Below are 27,607 nucleotides of genomic sequence, written 5' to 3'. Positions count from 1 at the left end.
TCCCAAAGGCAAGGTCGGGCCGGGCTGGCTCCAAAGCTCCAAGAGATGTGACTGTTGCGGAGTTCACAGTCACATTAGACACTCCTTGGAGAGTGAGAAAGGTGCTGAATGTCGCTGAGGACGGGAGATGCCCCCGCCGAGCTCTGCTCTGCCTCGCAAATCGTGCAGCAACCCACCCCGGAGCTGGGGGAGGCGGGGGAGGCGCGAGACCCCCTCCCGCGCGCGCTCCCCGCCCCCTCCCTCCCCCCGTCCCTCCCCGCGGCGGCGCGCGGGCCGCGGGAGGCGCGCGGACAAGATGGCGGCCCCCATGGAGCTGAGGTGCTGGGGGGGCGACTGGGGGCTGCCGTCCCTGCACCCGGAGTCGCTCACCGTCATGGTAACCGCCACGGGACGGGGTGGCGGGGGGGAGGAAGGAAGAGGAGGAGGGACCCTACCACCTGCGCTGTCCCGGGGCTCCGGCGCCGCCCGGGAGCGGAGGCCGCGGGGCTCTACAGAACAGCTGCTAAAGCGCTGCCTTGCAGTGGTGCCAGAGGGCGTTAAGGTGCGACATGAGGAAAAAATTCTTCACCGCGAGGGTTATCGGGCGCTGGAACGGGCTGCCCAAGCAGGTGATTGAGTCACTGTCCCTGGAGGTGTTTAAAAGCTGCATGGGTTGAGAGCTCAGTAGTGGGCAGGGTTTGGTGCTCTCAGAGGTCTTGTCCAGCCTGGTGATTCTGTGATTTCTCTTACACATAGTGACTGGATTCCTCCCCCCCATCTTTATTGCAGGCTTACGCCAAATTTTCTGGTGCTCCCCTGACAGTGAATACTATAAATAACTCTTGGAGAGTTCCAAAAGGTAACAGTCTTTGCAGTTTTAATATTTTAAATCATGGCCATGTACTTAATGCACGTTCCAGTTTCCGTGTTGTTTCTGGAGCATGTCCAAAGAAAAGCAACAAAGCTGGTGAAGGGGCTGGAGGGGTGGCTGAGATGGCTGGGGTTGTTTATCCTTGAGAAGAGGAGGTTGAAGGGAGACCTTAGTGCTCTCTGGAGGTGCCTGAAAGGAAGTTGTGGAAAGGTGGGTGCTGGCCTCATCTCCCAAGTGACAGGAGACAGGACAAGAGGTAATGGCCTCAAGCTCCACCAGGGGAGCTTCAGGCTGGACATCAGGAAAAAAATTTTCACAGAGAGGTTCATCAGGCACTAGCAGAGGATGCCCAGGGAGGTGGTTGAGTCACCATCCCTGGAGGTCTTTAAAAGACCAGTAGCCGAGATACTCAAGCTCATGGTTTAGTGGCAGATAGGAATGGTTGGACTTGATGATCTAAGAGATCTTTTCCAACCTAGTCATTCTTTGATTCTATGAATTTGGTTTTGTGTTTCTGAGTGTGTGACCCACCACAATGGGGGCTACCTGTTTTCACAATGCATCAATAAATGACTGGACAAGGTCCAAGTGTGATGAATTTGTGGAATAAAATAGTGGAAGGCATAAATAAAGTGCCTCAAAGAACACTTAATTAAAATGTACATAGGCGAAAGAGCAGACAGTCAACAAAGCAGTGGTGCCAAGCACATACTTGTTTCTGTCAGGCAATCTAAATTGACGGTATAGCAGAAGCAAAATTTTAAGCTTTTTCCACTTTGCATATTTATATGTCTCATGTATGGAAATAGTGTTCTTTAGTTATAGAGAATTTAATGGGCTGGTACAGTTGGAAGTGGAATGTATGCCTCAAAGAGTCTTAACTTGCACCAGCTGGGATGAGTGTGCGCCAAATGTGCTTTGTTAGAGAGATGGAGTCGGAAAAGGTGACTAACAACCTACTTGCCAGGGAAGTTGAAGATAAGGTATCAGAGAGGACTTCTTTGAGTTAGTTTATTCTACTCGCTGCTTATTTGTTTGCTCAGCACTTAAGTTATTGTCTTTGTGTGTTCCAGAGAGGTAAAATCACTGTAGGATCAAAGTACTCTGTCATTTGCATTTAACCATATCATGGGTTTAGGTGTTATTGTTTCCATGCAGAGATTGCCCCTTCGCAACTCTTGCTTCTCAGTGTATTGTTTTCTGTTAGTAGAAGATACCAAGGCCAAAGTGAGTGTACTTGCCAAAAGTTCAGCAGCTTTCTTCATAGCCAAAATACATTATATCTAAAAGAAAAAATATTCCAAATAGTCAGTGCTGCTGATGATTTGTATTTCAGTAATATTTAGCAGCACAGTCATGTTAGGCTCATTGTGGCAGTTATGTTGTGAATGTGCTACAAGATCATTCCTGCTACAAAGATTTTGCACTCTGCAGTCTTTGGTTATGCAATCTGATGAATAAAGGCTGAACAGTAGGCCTCTGATATGAGGGAAATACTTGGTTCCAGAATAGTTGATGGTGATGCAGTGATTCTAGGTAGGCTAGAGAAAACAGGTGGTTAAAATGGATTTGGAGGGGAAGGGCAGGGAAAAATTGGAGTTAAAAAAAGGAACGGCACAGAGGTGAATGACTTGAGAGGGCAGTTGTACTGGGCTGGAATCTTTGTCTGAATCTGAACATCTGAAATCCAGACAGATAGCCTGGTTCTTGAAGTATCAGGTGTCTAGCAGAAGATGTTGGCTTTGGTCTGATTTGAGGTGGGCCTTTTTTTTGTGTGTTGTTGTTAGTGAAGGCCACAATAACTAAAGGTGTTTGTGACCTTGGTGGAAATCCCCTGCTGTGTAAAACTTAGTTATGCATACACGTTAGGAAGATCAGAAGATGCTGTAGAGAAGAGAAGAGTAGGTGACATGACTGATTACTTCCTAATTGGGTTAGAACTCATTCATATAAATTGTGGGCTGTTATTGTTTATGCATTCTAGGGGATGTACCAGTCCTGATATCAGAAGACACTGTTGTTTCTCAGCCAGCAAAAATACTAAACTTTTTAAGAAAGCAGGTAAGTCAAAACACTTGTTTTCTCTTTCTTGTAGTGGTTGTACATGTCCCCTTTATACATTCATACTGAAACATTCATGCTGAAAACCTGGAACCTAGTGCTTTCTTATTTTTCTTACATATGTGAAAATTTCAAAATGGTGGGTAACAGGTTGCTGAATGAAATATTGATAGATATGTGAAAGGTTTAAAAACAGGCATGAGAAAACTGTTTTTTTGAAAAGGACAACAAACTGGCCTTAATTGAGTGGTTTCTCAACGAGCACCCTGCTCTTAATTATAACACTTATCATTATGCTTTGCAGGCCTCGGATATCACAGTCTGGGAAGTGTGCGGTTTTAACTGCTTAAATGACTAATTGTCTCCTTCCTTGTTCCTTTTTTTTTTTTTAAGGATAAAATACACAGAGTTGTTTTCAATCTACATAGTTTTTCTGAAGCTAGTACTGTAAAAATGCAGATATTTCTTGATAAATGTCATGTTATTGCATAGTCAACTCTTGCTTGTCTTTTGCAGATCTCTTAATGTTTTATTCACAAGGAATAAAACTATAAAATTTCTTCTTTTCCACGAAGTATAAAGCTATCTAATAAAGCATGGAATCATATTTTTATTCCTAAGATGGTCCTCCAGCCCACTATTCTGCTTTTACATTAGAAATTCAGTTCCTGCCTAGTCAGGCAGATTGATGAATGCCGTGTTGGTGGCACTTGAAATCTTCAGGGGGAGAAAAGCAGAATCTGAAAACTTCCCATTTGAGATGAGATTTTAGACAATTGTAAAATTCTGAAGTTCCATGGCCAAAAGATTCCTTAATATCAGGGAAAAAAACCCTCTTTTAGTTAAAGTATAATGATATTATGCTTGGTTTTCAGGTATTTAAGGGTCAGCATTGACCCTTTGTTTCTAAATTAATGAAGCAAATCTCCTCTCTCCCCCCAAAATTATCAACTCCTAATTTACCTTAGAAGGATCTAGTGTCAAAATGAAAAACTCAGTGCTAACTGCATTAATTTACTTGTGCGTTGCTTCGTTATATTGCTAGCATCCAGTTTCTAAACTTTTAGAATGTTAATTAAAAACAAAAGAAGGGAATGCTTGCCTTTTTAGTGCTTACACCAGCTCAAGTGCCAGATGCTTCTTCAAAAATAAAGATGTGGCTTGCCAGAGGTATGCTACATTCCTAAGTACAGAAAAAAAAGGCCTCTGTATCACTGGGCAGTTACTTGGAAAGTAATGGGAACCAGACGCAAAGTTTATCTTGGGAGTAGCAGAGCCCAAAAATCTAAGAATGTGAAAGTGGAACCGGGAGGTGCAAAAAGGTTTGACATAGTTGGCCTGAAGAAGTAAGGAAGTTCTAATGAGTGCATGTTTTCTATCCCCAAATATGTCGTTGTATTTACTGACTTGATAGCTGTTAAGTTTGAAGCAACTTTGTGTTGCATTTATCATCTTTTTGGAAAGCTCTGTGTAACACTATTTGTAGTATGTTTTGTTTTTTCTTGTAATTTGTAGAAATATAATGCTGATTATCAATTGTCTGCAAAACAAGGAGCGGATACTCTGGCATATATTGCACTACTTGAAGAGAAACTGCTTCCTGCTCTGGTAAATACTGAGAAATACTTTATAAAGGTCAAAATTTTTGGAAGTGAATGCTATAAGAGTGCTTGATGTGAGAGACATTGAAGTGTCTCACCCATAGTCATGGCTGGAATGTATTTGCTTTTTAGTCTGATTTTGAAAATACTGCCTAACAACTTTTGACAAGGAAACAATTTTGTGTTTGTGGGGTGTGAAGTAATAGTAATGAACTTATGGAAGATTTATTACTTCACACAAAGGGCTCTTCTCTTGTATTTTTTCTTTTAGATGCTCTTTGGGAAACAATATCCCTAAAACAGTGTATTATGGCTGGTTTTTGTTTCATTTGATTCTTTTGAAAAAGCTTTGAGTAAGATGCGTCTGATGTGGTGTGCGAAGCTGTGGAAGCCTTTTGAACTGTTCAGTTAGAACCTTTAGGAAATTAAAATACTCATCAGTAGTTTCGTTTTTCAGTTCTAAGTAACACATGGCCACGTATCCTCACCAATTTAGTATAAGTACATTAGAGCTATAAAAATCCCCAGGCACTGGACCTCTTGAATTACTTTGACTTCAGTTTGTAGAGGAAAAAATATTCTGACCAGATGATATCATAGGCTAGTGTCTTCAGCTGACCCACAAGTTTTTTAATTCACTGTATCATTTACGATGTAAATAAAATTAAATTCTGGAAAGTTCACACCTGATTCTGTACTGCTGCAACTTTTTTTGGTAAGGTATTTTCTGCAAATAGTGTGTGTGTGTGTATGAGTATGTGTATGTATGTACAGATACATAAACATGAGTGTTTATGTGATTTTATGCATAAGCATATGGGTCTATGTAATGTTTTCATTGTTTTTCTTTAGGTGGGAGGTAGCCGTTGCCTTAATTATATATTCTTAGACTCAAAGGTTGGCCTCAGAAGGCCAGCTGTATCCTGGGCTGCATGAAAAGAAGCATGGCCAGCAGGTTGAGGGAGGTGATTCTGCCTGTCTGTTCCTCTCTTGTGAGACCTCATCTGGAGTATTGGGTCCAGTTCTGGAATCCTCAACCTAAGAAGGATATGGAACTGTTGGAATGGGTCCGGAGGGATACAAAGATGATCAGAGGGCTGGAGCGTCTCCCATATGAGGACAGGCTGAGAGACTTTTTCAGCTTGGAGAAGAGAAAGCTCCAAGGAGATCTTATAGCAACCTTACAGTACCTGAGAGGGGCCTATGAGAAAGCTGGGGATGGGTTGTTTACAAAGGCTTGTCGTGATAGTGCTAGGAGCAAGGGTTTAAACTGGAGAGGGGCAGATTTAGGCTAGACATAAGGAGGAGTTTCTTCCCTATGAGGGTGGTGAGGCCCTGGAACAGGCTGCCCAGGGAAGCTGTGACTGCCCCATCCCTGGAGGTGTTCAAGGCCAGGTTGGATGGGGCCTTGGGCAGCCTGGTCTGGTGGGAGGTGTCCCTGCCCGTGGCAGGGGGGTTGGAGCTGGGTGATCTTTAAGGTCTCTTCCAACCCAAACTATTCTATGAGTCTGTGATTAGTATAATTCTTTATGGAGTCTGATTACTTTAAATGACAATAATTCCTGGTGGTTCTTTGGCAGAGATGTTGCGCAGGGAACTTTAAAGAGATGTCTACTGATCTTACTCAAATTTCTGTCATGTTTTTCCTTATGTTGACACAGTTGCACACTTTTTGGATTGAGGCTGAAAATTACTGCAATGTGACAAAGCCATGGTTTGCCTCAAGGATTGCCTTCCCACTGAGTTTGTATCTTCCTGGAAAGATGTCCAGGGAAGCACTGAACAGGATCATGCTGACCAGGGGAGGGCCCCCACTGTACAGTCTGACTGAAGTGGAAGCACAGGTATATGTTGTATAGTAAAGAATTTTTAAGCTGGTGCTGTCAAAGACAAGAATGGAAACAGTCTAGCACACTGCCAAATGATGAACGATGCTGTGCATAGTAGCCATGCAACTCCTAGGACTCTTAGACAGTCTTGTGTCTCATCAGATATACAGAGATGCCAAGGAGTGCCTAAATCTCCTGTCGAAGAGATTGGGAACATCACAGTTTTTCTTTGGAGATACGTGAGTGTGATTTTTTTTTTTTTAATGACTAATAAAACAGGTACTACATGGCTCTGTGAACACTTACTTTTTTTTTTTTTTTTAACCAGCACGTTAAAAGTGCTGCACAAAAGTTTTGTGTCTCACACTCTGCTTTTCACGTAAATCTGAAGGAGCAAACAGGGCCCAAATGACATCTTTGGACTAAGGCAATACAGTGTCTCCCTCATCCTGCATTTTTCCACAGAGGCAGATGATTCCCACAGCTGCTAAGAAAATGCGGAGTGCTTGATGAGTTAGTGAATGCTAGATAATGCTTTTCTGGCCACTGAATGTCACGCCTTGTGACTGTATGTAGCAAAAAATGCTCTAAGCCTGAGGTGTTAGAACTGGCTTTATAGGTGGAGGCTATAGGTTTGGAAACACTCCTTTTCCTGTGGTATGTGCACAGACGAGGAAGCAGATATTACCAACAACATAGCACCTACAGATCCTAAGAAGGGTGATCTGTTCCTTTAGCCACTGAAATTGGACCACTTCATGAGATACGGGCTGTCATGCAGCTTGGCTTGTGTGGTGCCAGAAGTGTGTTTTAGAGTGGCTTGTTTATCAGTGCACGTGACAGCATGAGTAGATTTTAATGCTGAAGTTACTGTTTTAACTTGCCAGCACGTTTCCAGAGATGTTGAAATTGGTAGATATTTTGTGCAAAGCATTCACCAGATTGATATGAAGAGATGGAATGCCAGAAGAGCTGACTTCTCTGTGCTGACTTGTGTTTAACTTACACAGAAAACAATAACATTGTAGAGGTCTTAATGTCTTACCATGATCATTTTGATGTTTTGTTTTGTCACTCTTTCCAGGCCTACCACCTTGGATGCCTTTGTGTTTGGTTTCCTAGCACCAATTTATAAAGTCTGCTTCCCCAGAGTGCAATTACAAGAGCATTTGAAACAGCTTACTAATCTGTGTCGATTCTGTGATGATATTTTAAATTGCTACTTCAGGTTAACTGTTTCAGGTAAGCTGTGTTTCTTCTCCTCTATTTAGCATGTGCAGTCTTATTTGGATTAGCACTCCGGGATTCCATCTGTGAACCAAGGAAAAATTAGATTTCATGTAGTTTACCCTAGAGCTTCTGTGGGAAAATGAGGTAGATAAACTTCCAAAGTTATGCAGAAAGGATTGAAAATTCTGAGCATAGCTTAACACTCAGTTTTAGACTGGCACGCATTGGCATAATGCACCTGTACCTATGCTATAGCTCGTGCTTAGTACTTCTGTTTTTCTTACACGGATTGGCTTTTCAGTTTAAATTCTTCTTGGGGTAAAAATAATGCATGCACTTTCTCTCCAATGTGAGTTATTTTTTAAAGGATTTTAAAGCTTTCGTAAATACCTTTTTACTCTTAATCTTTCTGCCTTCACTCTCCAGGCCATTCTCCGGCTGGACAGGATACAGCAGATGCTAATCTGCAGAAACTCACACAGCTTGTAAATAAGGAATCCAACTTGATTGAAAAGGTTACTTTTGCTTCACTCTCTAATTTTCCTGCTTCATTTTGGTTAATTGTTCACAGATATTCTTGCATGGCAACTGCAGCTGTACAATGGACATCTTATTTTAATTCCTTCTTTCCTAGGAAGTTACTTTGTGTAGAGAGGCAGGAAAAATATGTCATTTGAAAAGAATAATTAATGAGGCCTTGTACTTAAATTGTATTTTTATTATGATCAAAAGAATATTGTCTTGCAAGTGTGCATACCACCAAAAGAAAGGTATCTTTCCACAGGTGGACATTCTAGCAAAGGAGGAAGTAAATTTATTGATCAAAATTCAGAAGTGGTCCTGCAAGTTAAGATGGATCATCAGCAGTCCTTGCTCCCAGCTGAATGCTGTAGTCACTAACCTACGGTCACTTTTTCTCCTGCTTGTTCTACATCTAGCTTTTATTGCTTTATATTCTTTGCTTCTAAGGCTGTCACTCAGCACCTATCAAAAACTATATAACTTAGGTGAAAAATACTTGTGAAGAATTAGTCTGCTGATGCAGACAAAACACTTTAACTAGAAGGAGAGAAGGTCTTTCTTCCTGAAAAAGATTGGTGTAGGAAATAGATCATTAACTATGATCAGCTTATGTAGCATTAGGTATTAATTACGTCTCCTCTTTGTGATACTGAAGTGTGGAAGTTTTAAAGAATGGGTTACATAGGCATTTCTTGTGCGTAATTTAGGTGAAGCTGATCTGCCTTGAGGAAATGGGGTGGACTAGACGACCTCTGGAGATCTCCCCTGTTCTGTCTTCTGTGATCCTGTTTATTCTGTAGGAACTCTGAAAGCTCATTATGCACAGGGCCTTAGACTGATTTCTTTGAAAATATAGAATCTTTATACTCGGAGATTAATTTTAACCTGTCTGAAAAGATCTTACCACATTTCTTTATGAAACACTTTTTGAAATATATAACTAATCTTAATTCATCCAGCACTTCCACAACATTTCTAATTTGGGAAAGATTTGTTCTTCAAGATGCTGAACGTGCATAAGCATCCATTGATGTTAGCAGTTTGACTTTTGATCTGCTTTCTAGCAGCATTTGGCTATTTTATGGATTTGAAACTTTGACCTCTTAGAAGAAGGTCGCAACCTTGCTTTCTTCAGTAACCTTGACAAAATATTTGAGCAGAAGTACATGTATTTGTCCTAGTTTGGTGCACCATATGCTAATGGAATGTATGGCAGCTTTAACACAGGCAAATATTTTGTAATGGGAAGGAACCAAGGCATCAATTTTGGCTTGTCCTGAAATAATGGGGTAAAAAATACTCCATACCAGCATTAATGGTGGCAGTCCTGACAAACAGACTAATTGCATAATCTATATTCTACTGTTTGCCAGATCCGGCTCTCATTATTTCTCTGCAGATGGATGACAACCTTCGTAAGAGTCCTCAGCACCCTCCTCGAAAGCTGACAACTCTCAAACTTGCTGCAGGTGCAGAAGAAAGCAGTCCATTGAATCGTTTGTCACCTTGACAGCTTCTGTTGCCTGTACACATGTGTTTGCCTTCAACTCTTCTGAGCGCCACAGAACTTTTTTTTTTTTCACGTGAATGTTGTTTTGCAAGGGAAGAATCTGCTAATGGATACAAGTAGGGAAGAAATATAGCTTTACAATCTCCTATTTGTGTTTTTAAGAAATTGCATCGTTCAGGATGGCCATGCATTAAGCTGAGGCTAAAGTAAACAAAAAACTTATTCCTACAGATGTTAAAGTGACTTTGTACAGCGTATTTTTAACTTTAGCCTAGCAGAAATGGTGACCAAAAGTTATAATTCCACTTGTGGAATGTTCACTGTTATTTTACTTCATGGCTTTTGATTTTACTCGAATATGTAAGTGTGTCCTGCATCTTTCTGAACGTTATGAAGTCCAGTTGCAAAATCATGAAAAGTCTGGGGAAAAAATAAAATGTTGCCTTTCATAGCAGCTGAGAATGAAAAGTAGTGAGTGGAAGTTAAGTATTTGTTATTGTACTTCCATGAGAACTCATGGGTCTTGTGCTTTAAGGTTGTTCATTTTTTTTGAAAGCTTGTCATGTTTTATTTTAAGGGGGGTTGTGGATAAGTGTGAGTGCTGTATGTAGTACAATGATTTATGATACCAGCATTTCGCAGGTACCTGGCATTAGTTTCGTGTGAAACAGACTTAACCTATGTGCAGGGTAAAACCATATGCTGCAAAACTGTTAATTCAAAATCACAGGGGACTGGTAGTGAGATGAAAAGGTTTGATAAGCTCCTGTCAGGACAAGAGACATGACTACAAATATACTGCAGCTCTCAGTTGGAAGGAACTGGTTAGGGCCTTATAAGAAGGCTGGTGTATGCTTTTACATATGGCACCTATGCCTTTGAATTAATTTTGTCTTACTTTTTTATAAGCTCTACAGTGCATTCTGAACGGGATCTGAACATTCTGAACAGAATCTGAACAGGCTGGACCACTGGGCTGAGACCAATGGCATGAGGTTTAACAAGGCCAAGTGCCGGCTCCTGCGCTTGGGGCACAACAACCCTGTGCAGTGCTACAGACTAGGAGAAGTCTGGCTGGAAAGCTGCCTGGAGGAGAGGGAACTGGGGGTGTTGGTTGACAGTGACTGAACATGAGCCAGCAGTGTGCCCAGGTGACCCAAGGAGGCCAATGGCATCTTGGCTTGTATCAGAAACAGCGTGACCAGCAGGTCCAGGGAGGTTATTCTCCCTCTGTACTCGGCACTGGTGAGACCGATCCTCAAATCCTGTGTTCAGTTCTGGGCCCCTCCCCACAAAAAGGATGTTGAGGCTCTGGAGTGAGTCCAGAGAAGAGCAATGAAGCTGGTGAAAGGGCTGGAGAACAGGCCTTATGAGGAACAGCTGAGAGAGCTGGGGTTGTTTAGCCTGGAGAAGAGGAGGCTGAGGGGAGACCTCATTGCTCTCTACAACTACCTGAAAGGAGGTTGTAGAGAGGAGGGAGCTGGCCTTTTCTCCCAAGTGACAGGGGGCAGGACAAGAGGGAATGACCTCAAGCTCCAACAGGGGAGGTTCAGACTGGACATCAGGCAAATATTTTTCACAGAAAAGGTCATTGGGCTCTGGAACAGGCTGCCCAGGGAGGTTGTTGAGTCACCATCCCTGGAGGTATTTAAGAGATGAGTGGATGAGGTGCTGAGAGGCATGGTTTAGTGGCAGATAGAAATGGTTGGACTCTATGATCTAAGATGTCTTTTCCAACCTAGTCATTCTATGATTCAAAAATTAAAATAAAAACATGTCCAAAATTTTATTGTTTGACAGTGTAGTTCAGAGTTCTTTTATCTCTGCAAACTGTAAGGCATTGCAGTACATATTTCTTTTGTTTAATTACAGGACTTGGGTCTCATTACAGCTTCTCTTAGCAGCGGCCTTGTCAGTTCTAGAGACCCAGGCAATTCTGTTCCAAGAGATATGGTGTAATTCTCTACTGGGAACGTTCTGGCAGATGCTTCATGAGTGCTTGTAAAGGAAATTGGCCAAAGTGGCCGCATTTGGGGATACAGAATTCCAGTAGCTGTATGTATGGGATGAGTGTTCTACTTTTTTTCCCTTTTCTGGCCAAATTGAAATAATCCTTCTACTTCCCTTCAACTGCTAGTCATGTTTGAGACATAGATAAGTTATTTCCTATTTATAAAGACAAGACTGTAGATTGTGTACATACTGTACTTTCAGACTCAATGTAAGGAATGTAATACCTTTGACATTTCTTAATTATAAATGAAATGTTTGGTTTCTAATGAGCACTTTAAGATAACGTTTAAGCTTCATGCTCTTACTACAGTATTTGTTTCAGTGATTTGAAATTAATCTAGCTTATACTCATGGTGATTATATGAATTGACAGTCCATAACAAGTGAAAGTCAGTCAAATGTTTAAAGCTTTTACTGCCTGTATCTTGACAAAGTTTGAATGAGATTAAGTCACATAGCTTTTCAAAGTCTTTAGTTTGTAAACATGGCCATGGAGAATATGCCTTAGTTTGTTGCTTCGGTGAAGATGTACACTCAGTCTTTAAGATCACTTTGTAGAAAGGTCATTGTTCCAAAATTAAAATTCTGGATTTTTAGTGGAGTTTTGTTAGTGTTTTTTTATGGAGATCGTGTCAGATTTTTTGAACATTTTTCTTTGCAAGAAGGTTTTTCTTGTCTGTTAAAAAGAGAAATAAAACCTGGTGACTGCTAGAACTAGAAATCAGAATGATTTAGTGTATCCATCAAGTCAGATTTTAGATTTTAATCACAGCTCTTTGGTACCAGTGCTGTATTTCAGCCTCTTTTGGGAAGGGGTCGGTGGGTAAGCACATGTGTTTTAATTGTACTAAATGTGAGCCTTGCCCTGTGTGAAAGCAAAATCTTGACAAACCAGTGCCTGAGTAACTTCATTCACTAGATGGTAAAGGTCAGCAGAGGTAGAGATCACTGCAGATATTGCTTGCAGTGGTGCATGCCATCCCAGACAACCATTGAGGTTGCACAGCCATGTACTTCCTTCTTTTTTTTACTTTTTTGCCCAAGGTGAATTTAAGATGAAATTCCTGTTTCAGAGGGTGAGGCCCTGGCACAGGTTGCCTGGGGAAGTTGTGGCTGCCCCATCCCTGGAGGTGTTCAAGGCCAGGCTGGATGGGGCCTTGGGTAGCCTGATCAAGTGAGACATGTCCCTGCCTGTTGGCAGGGGGGTTGGAACTAGACGATCTTTATGATTCTATGATTCTATGTGTCAAGTGTCATCCCTGGCCTGACAGCTTGGGCTTGCCCACTGGTCTACAGGAATGTTTTGTATGCCTGAGTTTTGAAGCTGGGCAATTAATCATATCCAGGGTGGAATCAGTTTGAGTAACAAGCCATCTGCATCAGAAGTAGTCAAATCTCCTTCTCTACCTAGTGGAGAAAGGTGGGGGTCTAGGTGTGATCTGACTCCTTAAATTAGATATCTACAATAGCAAAGTGAATTGAGTCCTGAAAACGTGGATTTGTGCTGAATGTAAAGAAAGCCTTTACTATCTACCTCAGCTACAGAGCGAAAATCTGATGTGGTGATCTGCTTTTCCTCCACTGCCTGAGATTGCAAGTGGTCTGCAAACAGAGGGGCTCTTCTAGCCAACAAACAGTGATGAGGCCATGAAACCATTGTATGCAGCCTGCTTCCTCTGCAGAACTGACTTGTTTTATGTGCTGCAACTCTGCAGCCTCAAAATACTGTGGGATTTTTTTTGTGCATGTGCCTTGTGGGAATATAACAGAAGACCAGTGAGGAGGAACTAGGGACATGCTCAAATGGCCCTGCAGCTAGGATGCAGAAAAACATAAGTCATGCTAATCATTCCTTAGTCTTAGGTGTTCAACAGGCAGAACCTATTGTGTTTGGGTAACATAGGCTTGTGAAACTCAGGGCTATCCTAGAAAACATGCTTGAGATTCCAGCCCTGCTGTGAGAAAGATCAAAGCACAGCGGAAAACTACTCTGCTTTCCGGTGATAAATACAGGCAAAATGGCAGACTACACACATTTCCTAGCAAGGACCAAGGTCTTCAATGCCTGCATTCCTGCTTGCGTTTCCTCTGACCAGGTGCTATTTTGGAGCTGCCCCATGTCATGAGCAGGGACCAAGCTTTGTGGTGTCTGCATTTTGGAGTTGCCCCAGATTGTGAGGTAATGGAAATAAATTTATACTTATCTTTGCATAAGATATGGGGCCTTGAGCAGCCTGGTCTAGTGGCAGGTTTCCCTGACCATGGTAGGGGGCTTGAAACTAGATGATCTTTAAGGTCCCTTCCAACCCAAACCATTCTATTGTTCTATGATTCTGTGATTCTGTTTGTGGCTTTGTAGTTGTTCCTGTGCCCTGCCTGTGTTTGGCTCATACACACCTACAACATGGTGCACGGTATACGCCTGCGTTCTTGTTGTGCTACTCTCAGGGCAGTTGGTGGTTGTCCTCCTCCCTGCCCTCCCCCTGGAAGGTGGTGTCCAGCAGCAGATCATTATCTCCAGAGCAACTCACCCACCTGCCACACTTTCCCCGGTTGAGGGAGTTGTAGAAATACATATATTCTAGAAGAAACTGGATGAAAAATGGTATCAATGAATTGCTACAAATATAGACTATTTACTGTCTCCAAGATATCTTTAAAAATATCTTTTCACCCTCTGAAAATATTGTTACATTAGGCTTTTATAAACACACATTCGTGAAGTTACATCACTTTTGCTAATGCGGCTTAACATTTCATTAAGAAAAATACCCAATTGTATTTGATTCCTGTTTAAAATGGTTTCCAGGCTCGCTTGAGTAGGTTTCCTCTGTTGCTTGGTATTATTCTTGGCATGGCAGTAGGAACCATTCACAGAGCCTTTTTTTTCATATGGAAATGCAGACCAGCTTTTTATGTTAGCCTGACAAACTATGCAGTAGCTCAGATCTGGCTGGTCCGTTCTGTGAGCCACAAGTTGTCCAGTCCCTAATATACTTAAATGCTGGGTTGACTAACAAGACACTGCATAAAAAAATGTATTATTTCACAGTAAAAATGAGCTGTTTCACTAATTATTTTAGTCTGCTGTTCCTGGTTAGCTGGATTCAGCAAAACGTTCCGTAATCCCACTGGATTCTAACCAGTGCCAGCAAGGTGATGGATTTTTGATGCACTTGCTACAGAGCTGATGCAGGATCAGGCTGCTCAGTGTGGCAGATGGTATTAAAGAGCCACACAGAAGGTTGAGCTGGTTAAATACCAAAGCACACAGTCCAGAGTTTTCCACTCAGGACCTGGCCACTGTCCTTTTTCAGTACTAACTGTGCTGATGGAAAAGCCACTCTCATCCACTGGGCTTTTCCTGACATTTTAGCCACCAAGGATGCTCTGACCCACGTTGTCAGGAGCTGCTAGGTGTGTGCCAGCTGAGCAGCAGTTCTGGGCAGCTTCAGCTCATTAAGCCTTTTGCCCCTGAAGCAAGTGAGGGAGCACCCATGAGACAGTTTGCCTGCAGAACTTGAGAGTGCTAGTCCCTGAGGGTGGGCTGGTGGGGTGAGAGATGGTTGAGCACAGGCAGGTTTCTGGGTGAGAAGTCATTTCCCCAGCTCAATCACTTCCAAACCATACGCCCTGCGATGTCTTGCATACAGGCCTCTGGGCAGTGCTGCCATTCTGCACCTAGATGAGACTGAGTCATTCAGGGATGACGATGGTGATGTGAGGCTTAATGCTTTCATACTATTTTGTGTCCTGGTCTGGGCAGCAGGGCAGAAGCCAAGCCACACTGTACTGGCCTTGTGCTAGGAGACATGGACTGCATCAGGGAGAACAGGGGCAGCACAGTCTGGAGCTGAGCTCTTTATCGTAAGTAGCTGGTTGGAAGACAGGTGAATTTTTGCACCACCTCAGGGATGTATTAAAGCAAAAAAGGGAAGAAGAAGGTCCAGCATTCACTGTACTGCACCGATTTGCTGCATCTTCCTGGAGCAAAGCTCCCAGAAATGATCCCAAGTGAAATCAGGTCAGCTTAGAATGAGAAGCTGGGAAGGAGAAGGTAAGAAAAGGCTAGCGAGCGAAAGGCATCAGGGACATCTGCTTTCACCATTACTGACCTGTTTTCTTAAAGATGTGCTGGTGTCACAGCATTTGGGACTGTGAAAGACCACTCCACTACCTACATCAGTCATCCTACTCTTGTGGGCAAACTAAAAAATAAATAAATAAGAGATTTTTGTAATGTGTTAGGCCAGTCTGCCTCAATGCAAGACCGAATGAGCAAGATTTATGATTTACTGAGTTTCACTAAAAGCTAAGCTGGGACTGGGCATCAATGATCAGACAACTGGCAGTTTTAGGGGAAGTAAGATCTTGCAGTAAATTAGCCTTTGGCATGAGGTTGTTCCTCAAACTGAATCCCTCATTAAGACTGAATGGATTGGTTTTCATCATAAATGTCAATGGTCCAAATTTTTCCAAAAGTGGTGTTGCACGTGGAGTCTGCTGGTGATTTGCAGTTATAAAAATATGGAATGTTCCTGGTCCTTCAGTTAAGCCAAGAGTTCAGAGAAGCTGCATATCTTAGATATCAAGTGGGGTCATTAAATAGAAGCAATCCCTGTGTAAGCATCCGGTGTTCAGCTCAAATTTGCCAAGCCATTTTGACAAGAGTGGCTAGGCAGCCTGCCAATTCCCACAAACACCTCAAGTTTTTTGTCTCTGGGACCCTATAGGGGGGAGGGAGAACACACACAAAGAAGTGCCAGTCTCTGCAAAGCTATGACTTACCCAAAGCAAACTTCAAAGTGATGGAGGTGGGAGTCCAGCTTCACTTGCATTTTAATTTGCTGCAGTGAATGATCATCCATCAGTTGCTGCCAGCTGATTTACTGTTGGCACAGCACCCATTGTGCAAGTGGTAGTAATGGTCACGCTGGGAACTGCCTTTTGCTATTTGAGGAACTGGCTGTTGTCCTGACTGTGCTGCAAACAGTGTCCCTGTGTCTGCCCTAGTACCGTCAATGCATCTCTCTCTGTTGACTTCTATAAGAGCTGTTATTGCCTACACGTGTTCTTACAGGGGTTTAGCACTTACAATTACTTTTTATTTAGGCAATTACTTCGAAAAATAGGACTGATTTTTTTTTTCCCTATGAATTCTAGTTGTTTTAGTTTTTTGGTTTTGGCTTTCCTGCAGTTGGTTATTTCAACTTAGATTTAACTCAAACTTTAATACCATTGCATTGAAGAGTATGATGGTGAAGGGAAAGGAGAAAGCTTTTCTTCTCACTGTTAAAGACAAGGCTGATACTTGGTTAAACTGGGCTGCATACATTCAGGTCAGGATTCCTCAAGGAGTTTTGCTCTTACTTGTGATCACAATGAGAGTTATCCCTAGAAATTCCTCCAGTTACATGTTCCACTGTTCAGCAACAGCCACGGGGAAGAGGAAGAGCTGTAGTGCAGCATCTCCACAGCCAGTGACACATACTGTGATGAAACTGTCACGGTTGGAAAATGCAGACTTTTCAAAGCTATATATACTAAAAAAAAAATGTACTGTTTTGGACAGGAAAGATTGCTCATACACAGGTATTTGGAGACGGGAGAAGGGAACTTGTGGATATGGAATAGGCACAAATTTGCCTGGAATAGCTGATGCTCTGTGATTATGTGGGAGAGGGATTCCAGCGCTCTGCTCTCAATTAAGGAATATAAGAACCAATTTTGGCTGCTCCACAGCTCTAGGCAAGTGTCTGTGCCAGTGATTTTGTAGCTTTTCTGCAGTGGGCAGAGATACCTTATTTTTCACGAAGTCCTTGAAAGGTCCTGGGTCCTCAGTGTGGGGTATGAAAAACTGAGAAGTATCCCTGACTTCCATGGGGTAAGAAAGCAGTCTCCCATCTGTTCTATCTTCTTTCTCAGCAGCTCATAAGGATTATTCTGTTAATCTTGTCTCCTTATTTTAGCCAAGCCAGGTAGCTGTCTTCACAGAGGGAAGACTAAGTGTTGAAATGGTGTTGGCAATTGGTAGCATCCAGTGTGGAGAGCATAGCAACTGAGTGACATGCTCAGAATGACTAAAGCAGGCAGGATGCTTACTTCTTTTTTTAATGAAGAATATTTTGTGGGAGGCACAGTACGCGCAAGATACCTCCTCCAGCAACAAGCAGGTCTACAAAGCAGTCTCCAAGGGCTCTGTACTCTTTGCAGTCCTGTCCAGAGACATCAAATACCACCAAGGAGTCCAGGGAGAACAAGGTCAGCTAGGGTTACAGTCCCCCTGTGGAAGAAGTGGGAAGAATAGAGCATTAACTACATTTCTCCTGTTATTACCAGCTCAGCTTTCTGTGTGATCAGCCATGGGTCACACTTAGGTCAGTTTGCTGTAGAAGGCCTCTAGCTTATGTTGGTATGTCTTGACACTGTCGTTATGCCACTTTGTTCTCCTGTGATCTCACCTAATGTGCCAGCTATCCACATAATCACATACTGGGTTTGGTTTGGGAAGTTCCACCACATGTTGGGATTCTCCTATCATGGCTTTCACAGCTTTTGCCCTAGGATTTAATGACTGGTTGGCAGTGGGACAGGAGACAAATATGGATGCTTTGTCTTTGTCTCTGAGCATTGGAAATTCACCCACAGCCATGACAAATGCTGACTCTGAACCAAACCTGATGCATAGATTAAATGAGAGAAACTGGGATATCAGTGACAGGAAAGTGGAGGCAGAAGTCTCTTCTCCTAAGCTGTATAGTACATAAAGGAAAACAGTTGAAGAGGAGTCCATGGCAGTTTCAAGGCCTTTTGTTTAACGGTCAATGTAGGCTGTGTTAAGAGTATTTGTCCACTGTGTTTTGCCTTTTATCAAGATTATGTCCATCCTCTGCACTGACTATTGCCAGTGTTTCTCTGATGGTTCCTGAGTGGGCCAGATTCCTGGAATGAAGCTCCAGAATGCTGACAGACTCATCTGGTTGCAGGAGAAATGAGTGTTCCTGAGAAACACAAGGAGCTGGTTTCCAGAGCTGGGTTAAAGCACGTGCCAAGTTTCTAAAGTGATCTTCAGTCTGGAAAACCTTGACAGAGTATGAGCTTGCAGTCTTATCTGGCAAAGTAATGAAAAATTTCCTCATCCGCTTCACACTAATGTCATGCATTTGTAGAAGAGTCCTGCCCGCATCTGCATAAGACCGTATTTCACTCTCTCAAATTTCTAACTCCCAGTTCTGATATGCAAACTGATGAATTCCTGTGTGTTTCTAGTGCCTGGCAAAGCCTAACATAGAAGAAACATCATTTCTGAGAGGTGCTTTGTTCACCATTTGAGCAAGGAAATTGTCCACTGGTATAGAGGCAAGTGTCTTATTTCCTGCATGATGAGATGTACACCCGGAGAAAGAAACAGTAAGTAACAGAATGACATCTGCTTTCTGAATTTTCAGGCTATGTGAACCTTAGAGAGTGCATTGTTTCCCTGCATCTGCTGTTCTGTTAAAGCATTATTCAAATTGCGTATTACCATAAAGCACATAGTACTGAACAAAACCAGACCACATTTCTTCCGGACACCTTTTGAATGAAATAAAATAGGCTGTGCTCCTGGAAGCTGCCCCTAGGATGCAAACCATCTGACTTTCATTAAGCAGTTAGCTTCTAGTTCTTAACAATAGTGATATTTGCATTGTCTTCCAGTCAGTTTAATGTTGTCTGAACTGGTTTTAATAACTTCCCTGAGAGTTTTCAGTTTTAGTAACAATTCCTTCAGTGGTAGGTTTGCCCGATGTCTCCATGGGACTTAGTTTGAGACAATTAAAAAAAAAATTAGGTAATTTAGCACATGAAGGTGACAGATCCAGGAAAGAATTGATAAAGAGCAATTTAAAATAGTTTAAGATGTATTTAATTTGCCTACTTTTTTCTTCTGACCACATCTGATGGCAGACATATTAACTTGCCCCCAGTTTCTCCTCTCCCATGTTTTTCCAAAACTGATTTTTTCCTGGTGCACTTTTGCAGAAGCCTCCAGTACTGTCACAGGTCAAACATCAATACTGAATAGTTGGGATATCTTTACCGGGCATAAGCAGTTGCACTTCTTATGCTCCTCTTCTCTTCATCCTTTTCCAGGACCTTCACAATTACTTGGTAGCTGAGTTCTGTAAGAAGTTACCGGTAACCTCGGAGGAAGGTGCCTGGTAAGGTGTTGCTTTTTGGAAGGAGAATAGGAGATTATCATAAGCTATCCTTTACCAAGTGGATGAGGATATAAAGAACTAAGTATTTTTGCAAAGAAATGGATGCATTTCTCTTGTCTAGCTCTCAGAATAAAATGATATGAGGTCTGATGTCACTGGTCAGGTACAAAACTTCAGGAAAGATTTTTGAAAGGGACAATATTATTTCTTAGACCTGCAGTTTATAATGCTGCCTTGCAAAACAATATGCACCTAGGACTTACCTACATCATTCCTAGTTGTGTTTCAGTATCCAGTCACCAACACGCTTGTACACTGAAGCAAGACAAACAAGAATCTTGAGTACTAGTTTTATCTATCTCAGCCACAGAGCTGTAGGCTGTGAATGCGACCAGGTGTTCCAGAAACTGACTTCTGTATCTCCTAGACTGACATACAGCTGTGTGACCTCTGGAGATTGACTCCCAAGGTGCCCTTGGAGGGCCTAGCTGCTGATGGGATCACCTTATCTATCCATCAATAGTGAAAGCAAGGAAGTTGTTTTACAGCTCACAGTATTACTGCAGAAGTTACAAAATGAGAGCTGAAGATGGCTATCATACTGGGAGCCTGGCATCAAAGAAATACTTGGAGCATAAAGCAGCATGTCCACAAATGCAAAGAAAGGGTCCTGCAAGAGGACCTGTTAGCACATTCATGACTGAGAGTCAGAGCGCTCTGTAGTCCAACTGCCTGACTTTTCAAAGTTGTGCTATGCACCTCATGCTAGAAGTGTATTCTTTTGCAACTCCTTTGCCACAAAACAAGGTCCTCAGATTACTGGAAGGGAGACTTGAAATTTTGGTCGATTCCTGAAAAGAGATATTGGGTAGATATTCTAAGCCACAAGTTCTCTGTTTCTTGAACTAGCACAGTATATTTTTTACCCCAAAACATTTAATGGTAAGAATTACCTAGGGCTTTTGACAAAATTATTCAGACAGGGAAACAAATGAATTATTTCTTGATAGAAGCAGCTATCTTGTTACTTTACAGTGATTTAATACTTGCCCTTTTAATTTCTTCGAATAACACTAGTTGTGCTAAAGCATGAGTGAATTTTATTTGCCTTATTTTCCAAACCTCTTCCTTCATCAAAAACTAAATATAGTTGCCACTGTCTTTCTGAGGAGTCAAGTGTGTGAGGCAGAGAAGTGTTTTTTTCTAGAAGGTATTTTAAAGTATTTAAGGGTTTGGAAAGAAAAGTAGAACTTCAGTTGCTGTGGAAGTGCCAAATCTGATGATGTCTTGTCACAACAACCAGTCTCAGTTCTTGGCAACCCTTGAGCAGAATGACTGCAGATTTTCCCAGGAAATGAAATTCTAGCTGTCACAACATAAGCAGTAAATGCACTTTGATTCTGTTCAGGTTCCAGAAGTCAAGTTAACAGTCATATTAAAATTCAATACTTACTAAACAAAGATCTATTGTATGTAAATGAGGCCAACTGATCAGTGCCTAGGTTTTGTGTCCTAAAAGTAAACCAGAGCATCATAATATTTCAGTACCAACTCAGAAAAAAAGACTATTTTTTCTCCTCAATCACTAACCCTATAAGCAACCAGTATACAATCAAATGGACATTTTATTGACACTAACATCTGTGGCTTAGTTTAAAAAATGCAGTATGAAAGTTGTTTAACAGAGCCTGTCTGCAACCTAGAGCTCATTGACACCACTTCTCTCCAAATTCCAAAACTGAAACTCCATCTGCTTCTTGGATGCTCTTAGTTAGTGGCATTTATTTACATGAAATGTTTTCCTCTAGGTCAATATTCCTACAGACTAATGAAATATAACCTATACCTTATATTTCATAAGTTATAGTAATTTCTGAGCAGATCTGTTTGGGCTATTAAATGAGTCATTATGCTGATTTTAACAGCATAATGAAGCTCTTTCAGATTTTCAGGTATCGAGAAGAAGCTATGAAAATATTTCATCTGAGAATGTATGAATCATTAGACCTTTTTCTTTGAACAAGAAAAAAGAGAACTATTAGACCACACATTCTACTGACTGTTGATATCTGCTGATGTACAGCTCTTGCTGAACTTGAAAAATACACCTAGAAATCCAATATAGAAAGAAGTCAAGAACAAAGACAGACCTTCTTGCCGGCTTGCACTTCAGATGTAGGACACAATGGGGTCCTAGGCTTCCTTATCAATTCAAGCATTGTAGATCTTGACCATCATCTCTCTCTCACAGTCTTGCTCAAGGAAAAAGGTGATGTTTAAAGTTTAGCTGTTGTTGGCCAAAAGCAGGAACAACAAACATAGTTTTTCAGTTGCCCCAAAGAACCACTATGCAAAAAAACCCCCCAAACTTCCCATTATGTTTCTCTCTGTGTTAATAGATTAGTGTTAAGAAAAAAACCAACTCCAGATAGAGCACCTCTCATCAGCAGTTGTTGTAAGAGCTTTCCCGTGTGCAGGGTGAAATGAAATGAAAGATTTGTTTTGCTAGTCACTGGTGTTGGTAAATAAACTAACATGAAAATTAAAATCTCTACCCTAGACATGGAATTCTTTTATCAATGTCAGCAATTTAGCTGTGATCTTAAATACTGTGTAGAATAATGTAATATGTTCATAAAACAGTACTTCCTATGGCTTTTTCCCCATACTCACCACTAACTTAATTAATGCAGTTGGCAGGGATTAGCAGGAGCTGAATATGCTTAGCCTCTATAAACATTTACAGCACGGAGGGTGCCTGTTCCTGTTTGAATCACTTGTAAAACTTGGATAGTAAACCATCTGTTCCTAGTGTTTTCCCAGTGTGTAAATAAGATCCAGGAAAAACAGAATATTTTCCTAACTGTAAACCAGATACCACAATGGTGATCAGACTCCAGTTTCTTTTAATGGTTTTGAAGTCCTAAAATTCATTTAAACACATGGTGCCTGTAACATGCGTGCAAAATCATTAAAGCCAAAAAATGAAGGTGGCTCATTAGAACTGATGCTTGTGTTCATGACTAACAATTGGAAAGCACTACTTTATGTGCACTTATTATTGAGTTCCTCCAAGAAAAGACATTACAGAAATTTGTCTGCAGATAGGATGTTTTAGAGACCTAAAATGAAAGGCTCCCTCTGAGCAGGCATTTGGTGTGCTGTGGCACCTCTTGCAGCTTCTTGCACCACAGCAACATCCTGGGTCTGCTGATTATACAGCTCTTTAAGAAGGTGGAAAAGGTGTCCAGTGTTCAGACATGTGTCTAGTTTGGTGTGAGCGATGTCATGACTGCTGCCTCAGTGCCCAGATGTGCCCACAGATGGTGGGGAGCATGCTGTGCAGGGATCAGGGCAGCCCTTCTCATGGCTGGCTGCAGGGAAACAGGGTGTAAACAGGATGCTCAAGTCTCTGGGGACAGTGAAAAATGGGCATTTGGGAGGAGTGGCTGTCTGTTCCCTTGTCACCAGGTGGGGACCATTCCCTGCAAGGTCATTTCGAGGGAGCCCAGGGCCCAGGCATGGCCTGCAGCTGGAGCAGAAGTACAGTGGTACCAACTTGCCTGCTCAGATAACTTTGAGTCACCTTCTTAGAATCATAGAATCATAGAATAACCAGGTTGGAAGAGACCCACTGGATCATTGAGTCCAACCATTCCTATCAAACACTAAACCCTTCCCCTTAGCACCTCGTCTACCCATGCTTTAAACACCTCCAGAGAAGGTGACTCAACCACCTCCCTGGGTAGCCTGTTCCAGTTCCCAATGACCCTTTCTGTGAAGAATTTTTTCCTAATGTCCAGCCCAAACCTCCCCTGGAGGAGCTTGAGGCCATTCCCTCTTGTCCTGTCCCCTGTCACTTGGGAGAAGAGGCCAGCACCCTCCTCTCCACCACCTCCTTTCAGGTAGTTGTAGAGAGCAATGAGGTCTCCCCTCAGCCTCCTCTTCTCCAGGCTAAACAACCCCAGCTCTCTCAGCTGTTCCTCATAAGGCCTGCTCTCCAGCCCCTTCACCAGCTTTGTTGCTCTTCTCTGGACTCACTCCAGAGCCTCAACATCCTTCTTGTGATGAGGGGCCCAGAACTGAACACAGGATTCAAGGAGCGGTCTCACCAGTACCGAGTACAGAGGGAGAATAACCTCCCTGGACCTGCTGGTAACACTGTTTCTGATCCAAGCCAAGATGCCATTGGCCTTCTTGGCCACCTGGGCACACTGCTGGCTCATGTTCTGTCGGCTGTCAACACCCCCAGGTCCCTCTCCTCCAGGCAGCTTTCTAGACAGACTTCTCCTAGTCTGTAGCACTGCACAGGGTTGTTGTGCCCCAAGTGCAGGACCCGGCATTTGGCCTTGTTAAACCTCATGCCATTGGTCTCAGCCCAGTGGTCCAGCCTGTTCAGATCCCTTTGCAGAGCCTCCTGACCCTCCAGCAGATCAACACTTCCACCCAGCTTAGTGTCGTCTGCAAACTTGCTAAGGGTGCACTCAATGCCTTCATCCAAGTCATTGATAAAGACATTGATCAGGGCTGGACCCAGCACTGAGCCCTGGGGAACCCCACTTGTCACTGGCCTCCAGCTGGATTTAACTCCATTTCCCACCACTCTCTGGGCCCGGCCACCCAGCCAGTTTTCCACCCGGGAGAGTGTGCGCCTGTCCAGGCCAGAGGCTGACAGTTTCTGAAGCAGAACGCTGTGAGAAACTGTGTCAAAGGCTTTGCTGAAGTCCAGGAAGATACATCCACAGCCTTTCCCTCGTCCAACATTCGAGTCACTTTGTCATAGAAGGCAATCAGGTTAGTTTGGCAAGACTTGCCTTTTGTGAACCCGTGTTGACTGGGCCTGATCACCCGGTTCTCTTGCATGTGCTTCATGATAGCACTCAAGATCACCTGCTCCATGACTTTCCCTGGCACTGAGGTCAGACTGACAGGCCTGTAGTTTCCTGGGTCCTCCCTGTGACCCTTCTTGTAGATGGGCACAACATCAGCCAGCCTCCAGTCTAGTGGGACTTCCCCAGTCTTCCAGGACTGTTGGAAGATGATGGAAAGGGGTTTGGCCAGCACATCCGCCAGCTCCTTCAATACCCTTCCCTCCCAGGTCAAGCCTCCTTGAGGTCATGGTCTGCAGCCTCCTGGGCCTGGGTGGTGAGACCACAGTGTTCTGGAAAGGCCTGCTGAAGGTTTCTTGTCCTTCTTCACCCAGAGCAGGACTGTTGCTAAGTTGAACTGGGCTGTGTCCTGCCAAGTTACAAAAAATCTCGAAGAAAGTGGCTCTACATGCTCTTTGGAGAGAAGGCTCCTGGCATACTGTTTGAACCCTTATGGGAAGACTGTTTTGATTGTTAACCTCTTTCTGTTGAGTTTTCTGTGGAAGTTTGAAATTCACTGCTGCATTTTCTTTCCACTCTACTTTCCAACCTACATTCACACAAACCACATGCAACCAAAAATCCCACCCAAAGCAGCACCTCAAGACTTACAGGACAACTGGGCATATATAAATAAGTAAAATTCTTTCTTTGAAAGATCATCAGAGCAGGCTTTTCCCAGAACCTTTTCAGGTTTTCTTGGCAGAGCAGTATGCTGCAGAGAAAAAAGGGTGAGCTGAGGACTTTATCTCAGTTGTTAACACCAGACTTGCAAGCTCTACACAGTGCAAACAAAAATTCTGGTTTAAGTGGCACACAACCAGAACACTGGTAAGTCTTCTCAGTGCTGGAAGGACCTGGGAGATATACATATGGTACATTATTCAGCATAACAGCTTATTTGAGGGTGTAACATATGCCAAGAAAGATGACATCAGATCTCAAGTATCTACTTTGCAAATTGCTGAGCTGATAACTGTGACAGTTCTGAAAAGTGGGAGGAAAAGGATAAACAGAGTTTTGAGTAGAGGGTGGCAAATTAATTACAACAACTGGAATGCAAGAAAAGAAAAGTTTACTTGGTGAAATGAGGGAACTCGAGTAGCTAAGGAGAAGACTGTCCTCTCATGGTGTCAGGAAATTGCAAGCATACAGAATGAGGTTTGGTCACTGTTGCAGATATTAAGTTTTGTGTTTAATTGGCTTGTTTTCAGTGAAGAGAGATCGTGTTTTTATGGTTCATATAAGCATGAGAAACTTTCTCAAGAACTAAACTTTTACTATTAATAATGTGTTGGAGTTATCATAGTACTTACTTAGTACTACAGCTACTTCTGACATGAGCTACTGGCGTATTGAGTAGGACACTATAAGCCCTATGCTATGTTTTACAACGAAGTATTTCTGAGTTTTGCTGGCTTGGTCCCTTCAGCATGGATTTATTCTGCGCTGCAACCTCAGTAGTGACGGTAATAGCTTCCACTGAAATAGATCCAAGTATGTGCTACATAACATCCTTTTCACCCACCACTAGGTGTGAAGTAAAGGAATTGTTCAAGTGTCTGAAGTAACTACTTAAATCAGATTTGAACACGGAATGAAAAATCGTTCTGTAGCCACCTGAAATAGCATGGAAAGTTTGCAGACTTAGATGGTAACTACTTGAATTGGAATCCAGCCAGTAAATCCAAGCTAATATCCTGATGTAGAAGCTTTACTAGACACTCAGTCCTAGAGACAGAAACAGCAATAAGCAGTGAGGACTTCTCTTTCATGCCTCATATCAAAGACAACATCACTTGCCACATACTCCCATCATGCTCTTCCAAAGTGGAGCTTGCTTAGTCAGCCAGTGCCGCCACAAGTTGCAGCATGTCCTTGGAGGGCTCTCATCCAAACGTTGTCCTGCTTCATTCGTGGAGATGACAAATGATGGAGTGGTTGCTATTGACATAAGGAAGTATTACTACCTTGCACAGATGCAGTCCAGCTGAAATAATTTGAAATTCTTGCAGCTCCCAGCCTGGAGAGGCAGTGCCTCAGGAGTAGCACTGCCCGAGGAAGTCTGCATGTGGCAGACATGGCTGGGCTGACATGAAACATGCTGAGCAAAAACTAGTAAAGTGGTCCTCAGGCAGTTGTGCTCTGCTGCTTACTAAACACTGAGCTTCTCCTTTTGCTGGAGTGGCTCTGTGAGGTGAGTAAACCCATTGCAGAACTATTTCAAAGTGCGGCTCTCACCCAAAAGCTCAGCAGGCCCAGCAGTCAGGCAAGCTTGGACATCCTTTTAAATAATAGTCATTACATTACTCCCTGGAAACCACAGAGACCAAGATGAACCTGGGCCTTCCTCACAATGAAATGCTGAACATAGGTGTGATCATGCAGGTTCACTTACTGCTTTCATAATGACAGTAGGACTCCCACATGGTGAAACTTCTGGCTCAGTATGTCTCTGTCCAGCTTGGTAACTGTGTGAGGTGGTGCTGAGCACACAGCTGAGATCCTTCCTAATGAGAGGTTTTAGACCCTGTTGCCTCCTACATATTATTGCAGCTTCATCTCCTTTGTTCTGATTTTCATTTCCCATTGAGAGTGGCGACATCTAAATGACACTCACTCAAGTATGGCACTTAAAAGTCCATATCAAACTCTCAGTGTGGCTGAGAGCCAGAAGACACACACCATGTACAGCAGGGAGCTGAGGTATGGTTAAGTGACTGGTAGGATGACCAGGGCTCACTGCCTAATTATAGACCGGGGCTCTGCAAAGAGCTGCATCCCAGGCTGTGAGATACTGGAGTCCATCCTGCTGCAGATCCAGGCCACTGGACACCAGTGCACCTCCACAGGACCAAACCTCTTGTTTGCATGGCTGTTCCTCCAGAATATGGCAAGCCCTCCCTGCCTCAAGGCATTTCA

At 42.8% G+C, this 27,607-nt stretch overlaps 1 protein-coding gene across 4 annotated transcripts; it reads left to right on the top strand.

Annotated features, from left to right (window-relative positions):
• Nucleotides 1–266: 266 nt before the first annotated feature.
• MTX3 (metaxin 3) lies at nt 267–12,212 on the top strand. 4 transcript variants are annotated; one of them, XM_069880202.1, is made up of 9 exons: nt 267–376; nt 769–838; nt 2,835–2,911; nt 4,427–4,519; nt 6,174–6,356; nt 6,504–6,580; nt 7,426–7,583; nt 7,998–8,086; nt 9,493–12,212. In XM_069880202.1, exons 1-9 carry the CDS (start codon nt 296–298, stop codon nt 9,601–9,603), a joined length of 939 nt encoding a protein of 312 aa, XP_069736303.1. In that variant the 5' UTR covers nt 267–295; the 3' UTR covers nt 9,604–12,212. The 4 variants fall into 4 exon arrangements, with proteins under 4 accessions (XP_069736303.1, XP_069736304.1, XP_069736306.1 ...); XM_069880203.1 differs by having other exon boundaries at nt 9,467–12,212; XM_069880205.1 differs by lacking the exon at nt 7,998–8,086.
• The last annotated feature ends 15,395 nt before the right edge of the window (nt 12,213–27,607 follow it).

The sequence above is a fragment of the Phaenicophaeus curvirostris genome, chromosome Z, assembly GCF_032191515.1.
Source record: "Phaenicophaeus curvirostris isolate KB17595 chromosome Z, BPBGC_Pcur_1.0, whole genome shotgun sequence".
Taxonomy (NCBI): domain Eukaryota; kingdom Metazoa; phylum Chordata; class Aves; order Cuculiformes; family Cuculidae; genus Phaenicophaeus; species Phaenicophaeus curvirostris.
This window is presented reverse-complemented; position numbering and strand designations above follow the sequence as displayed.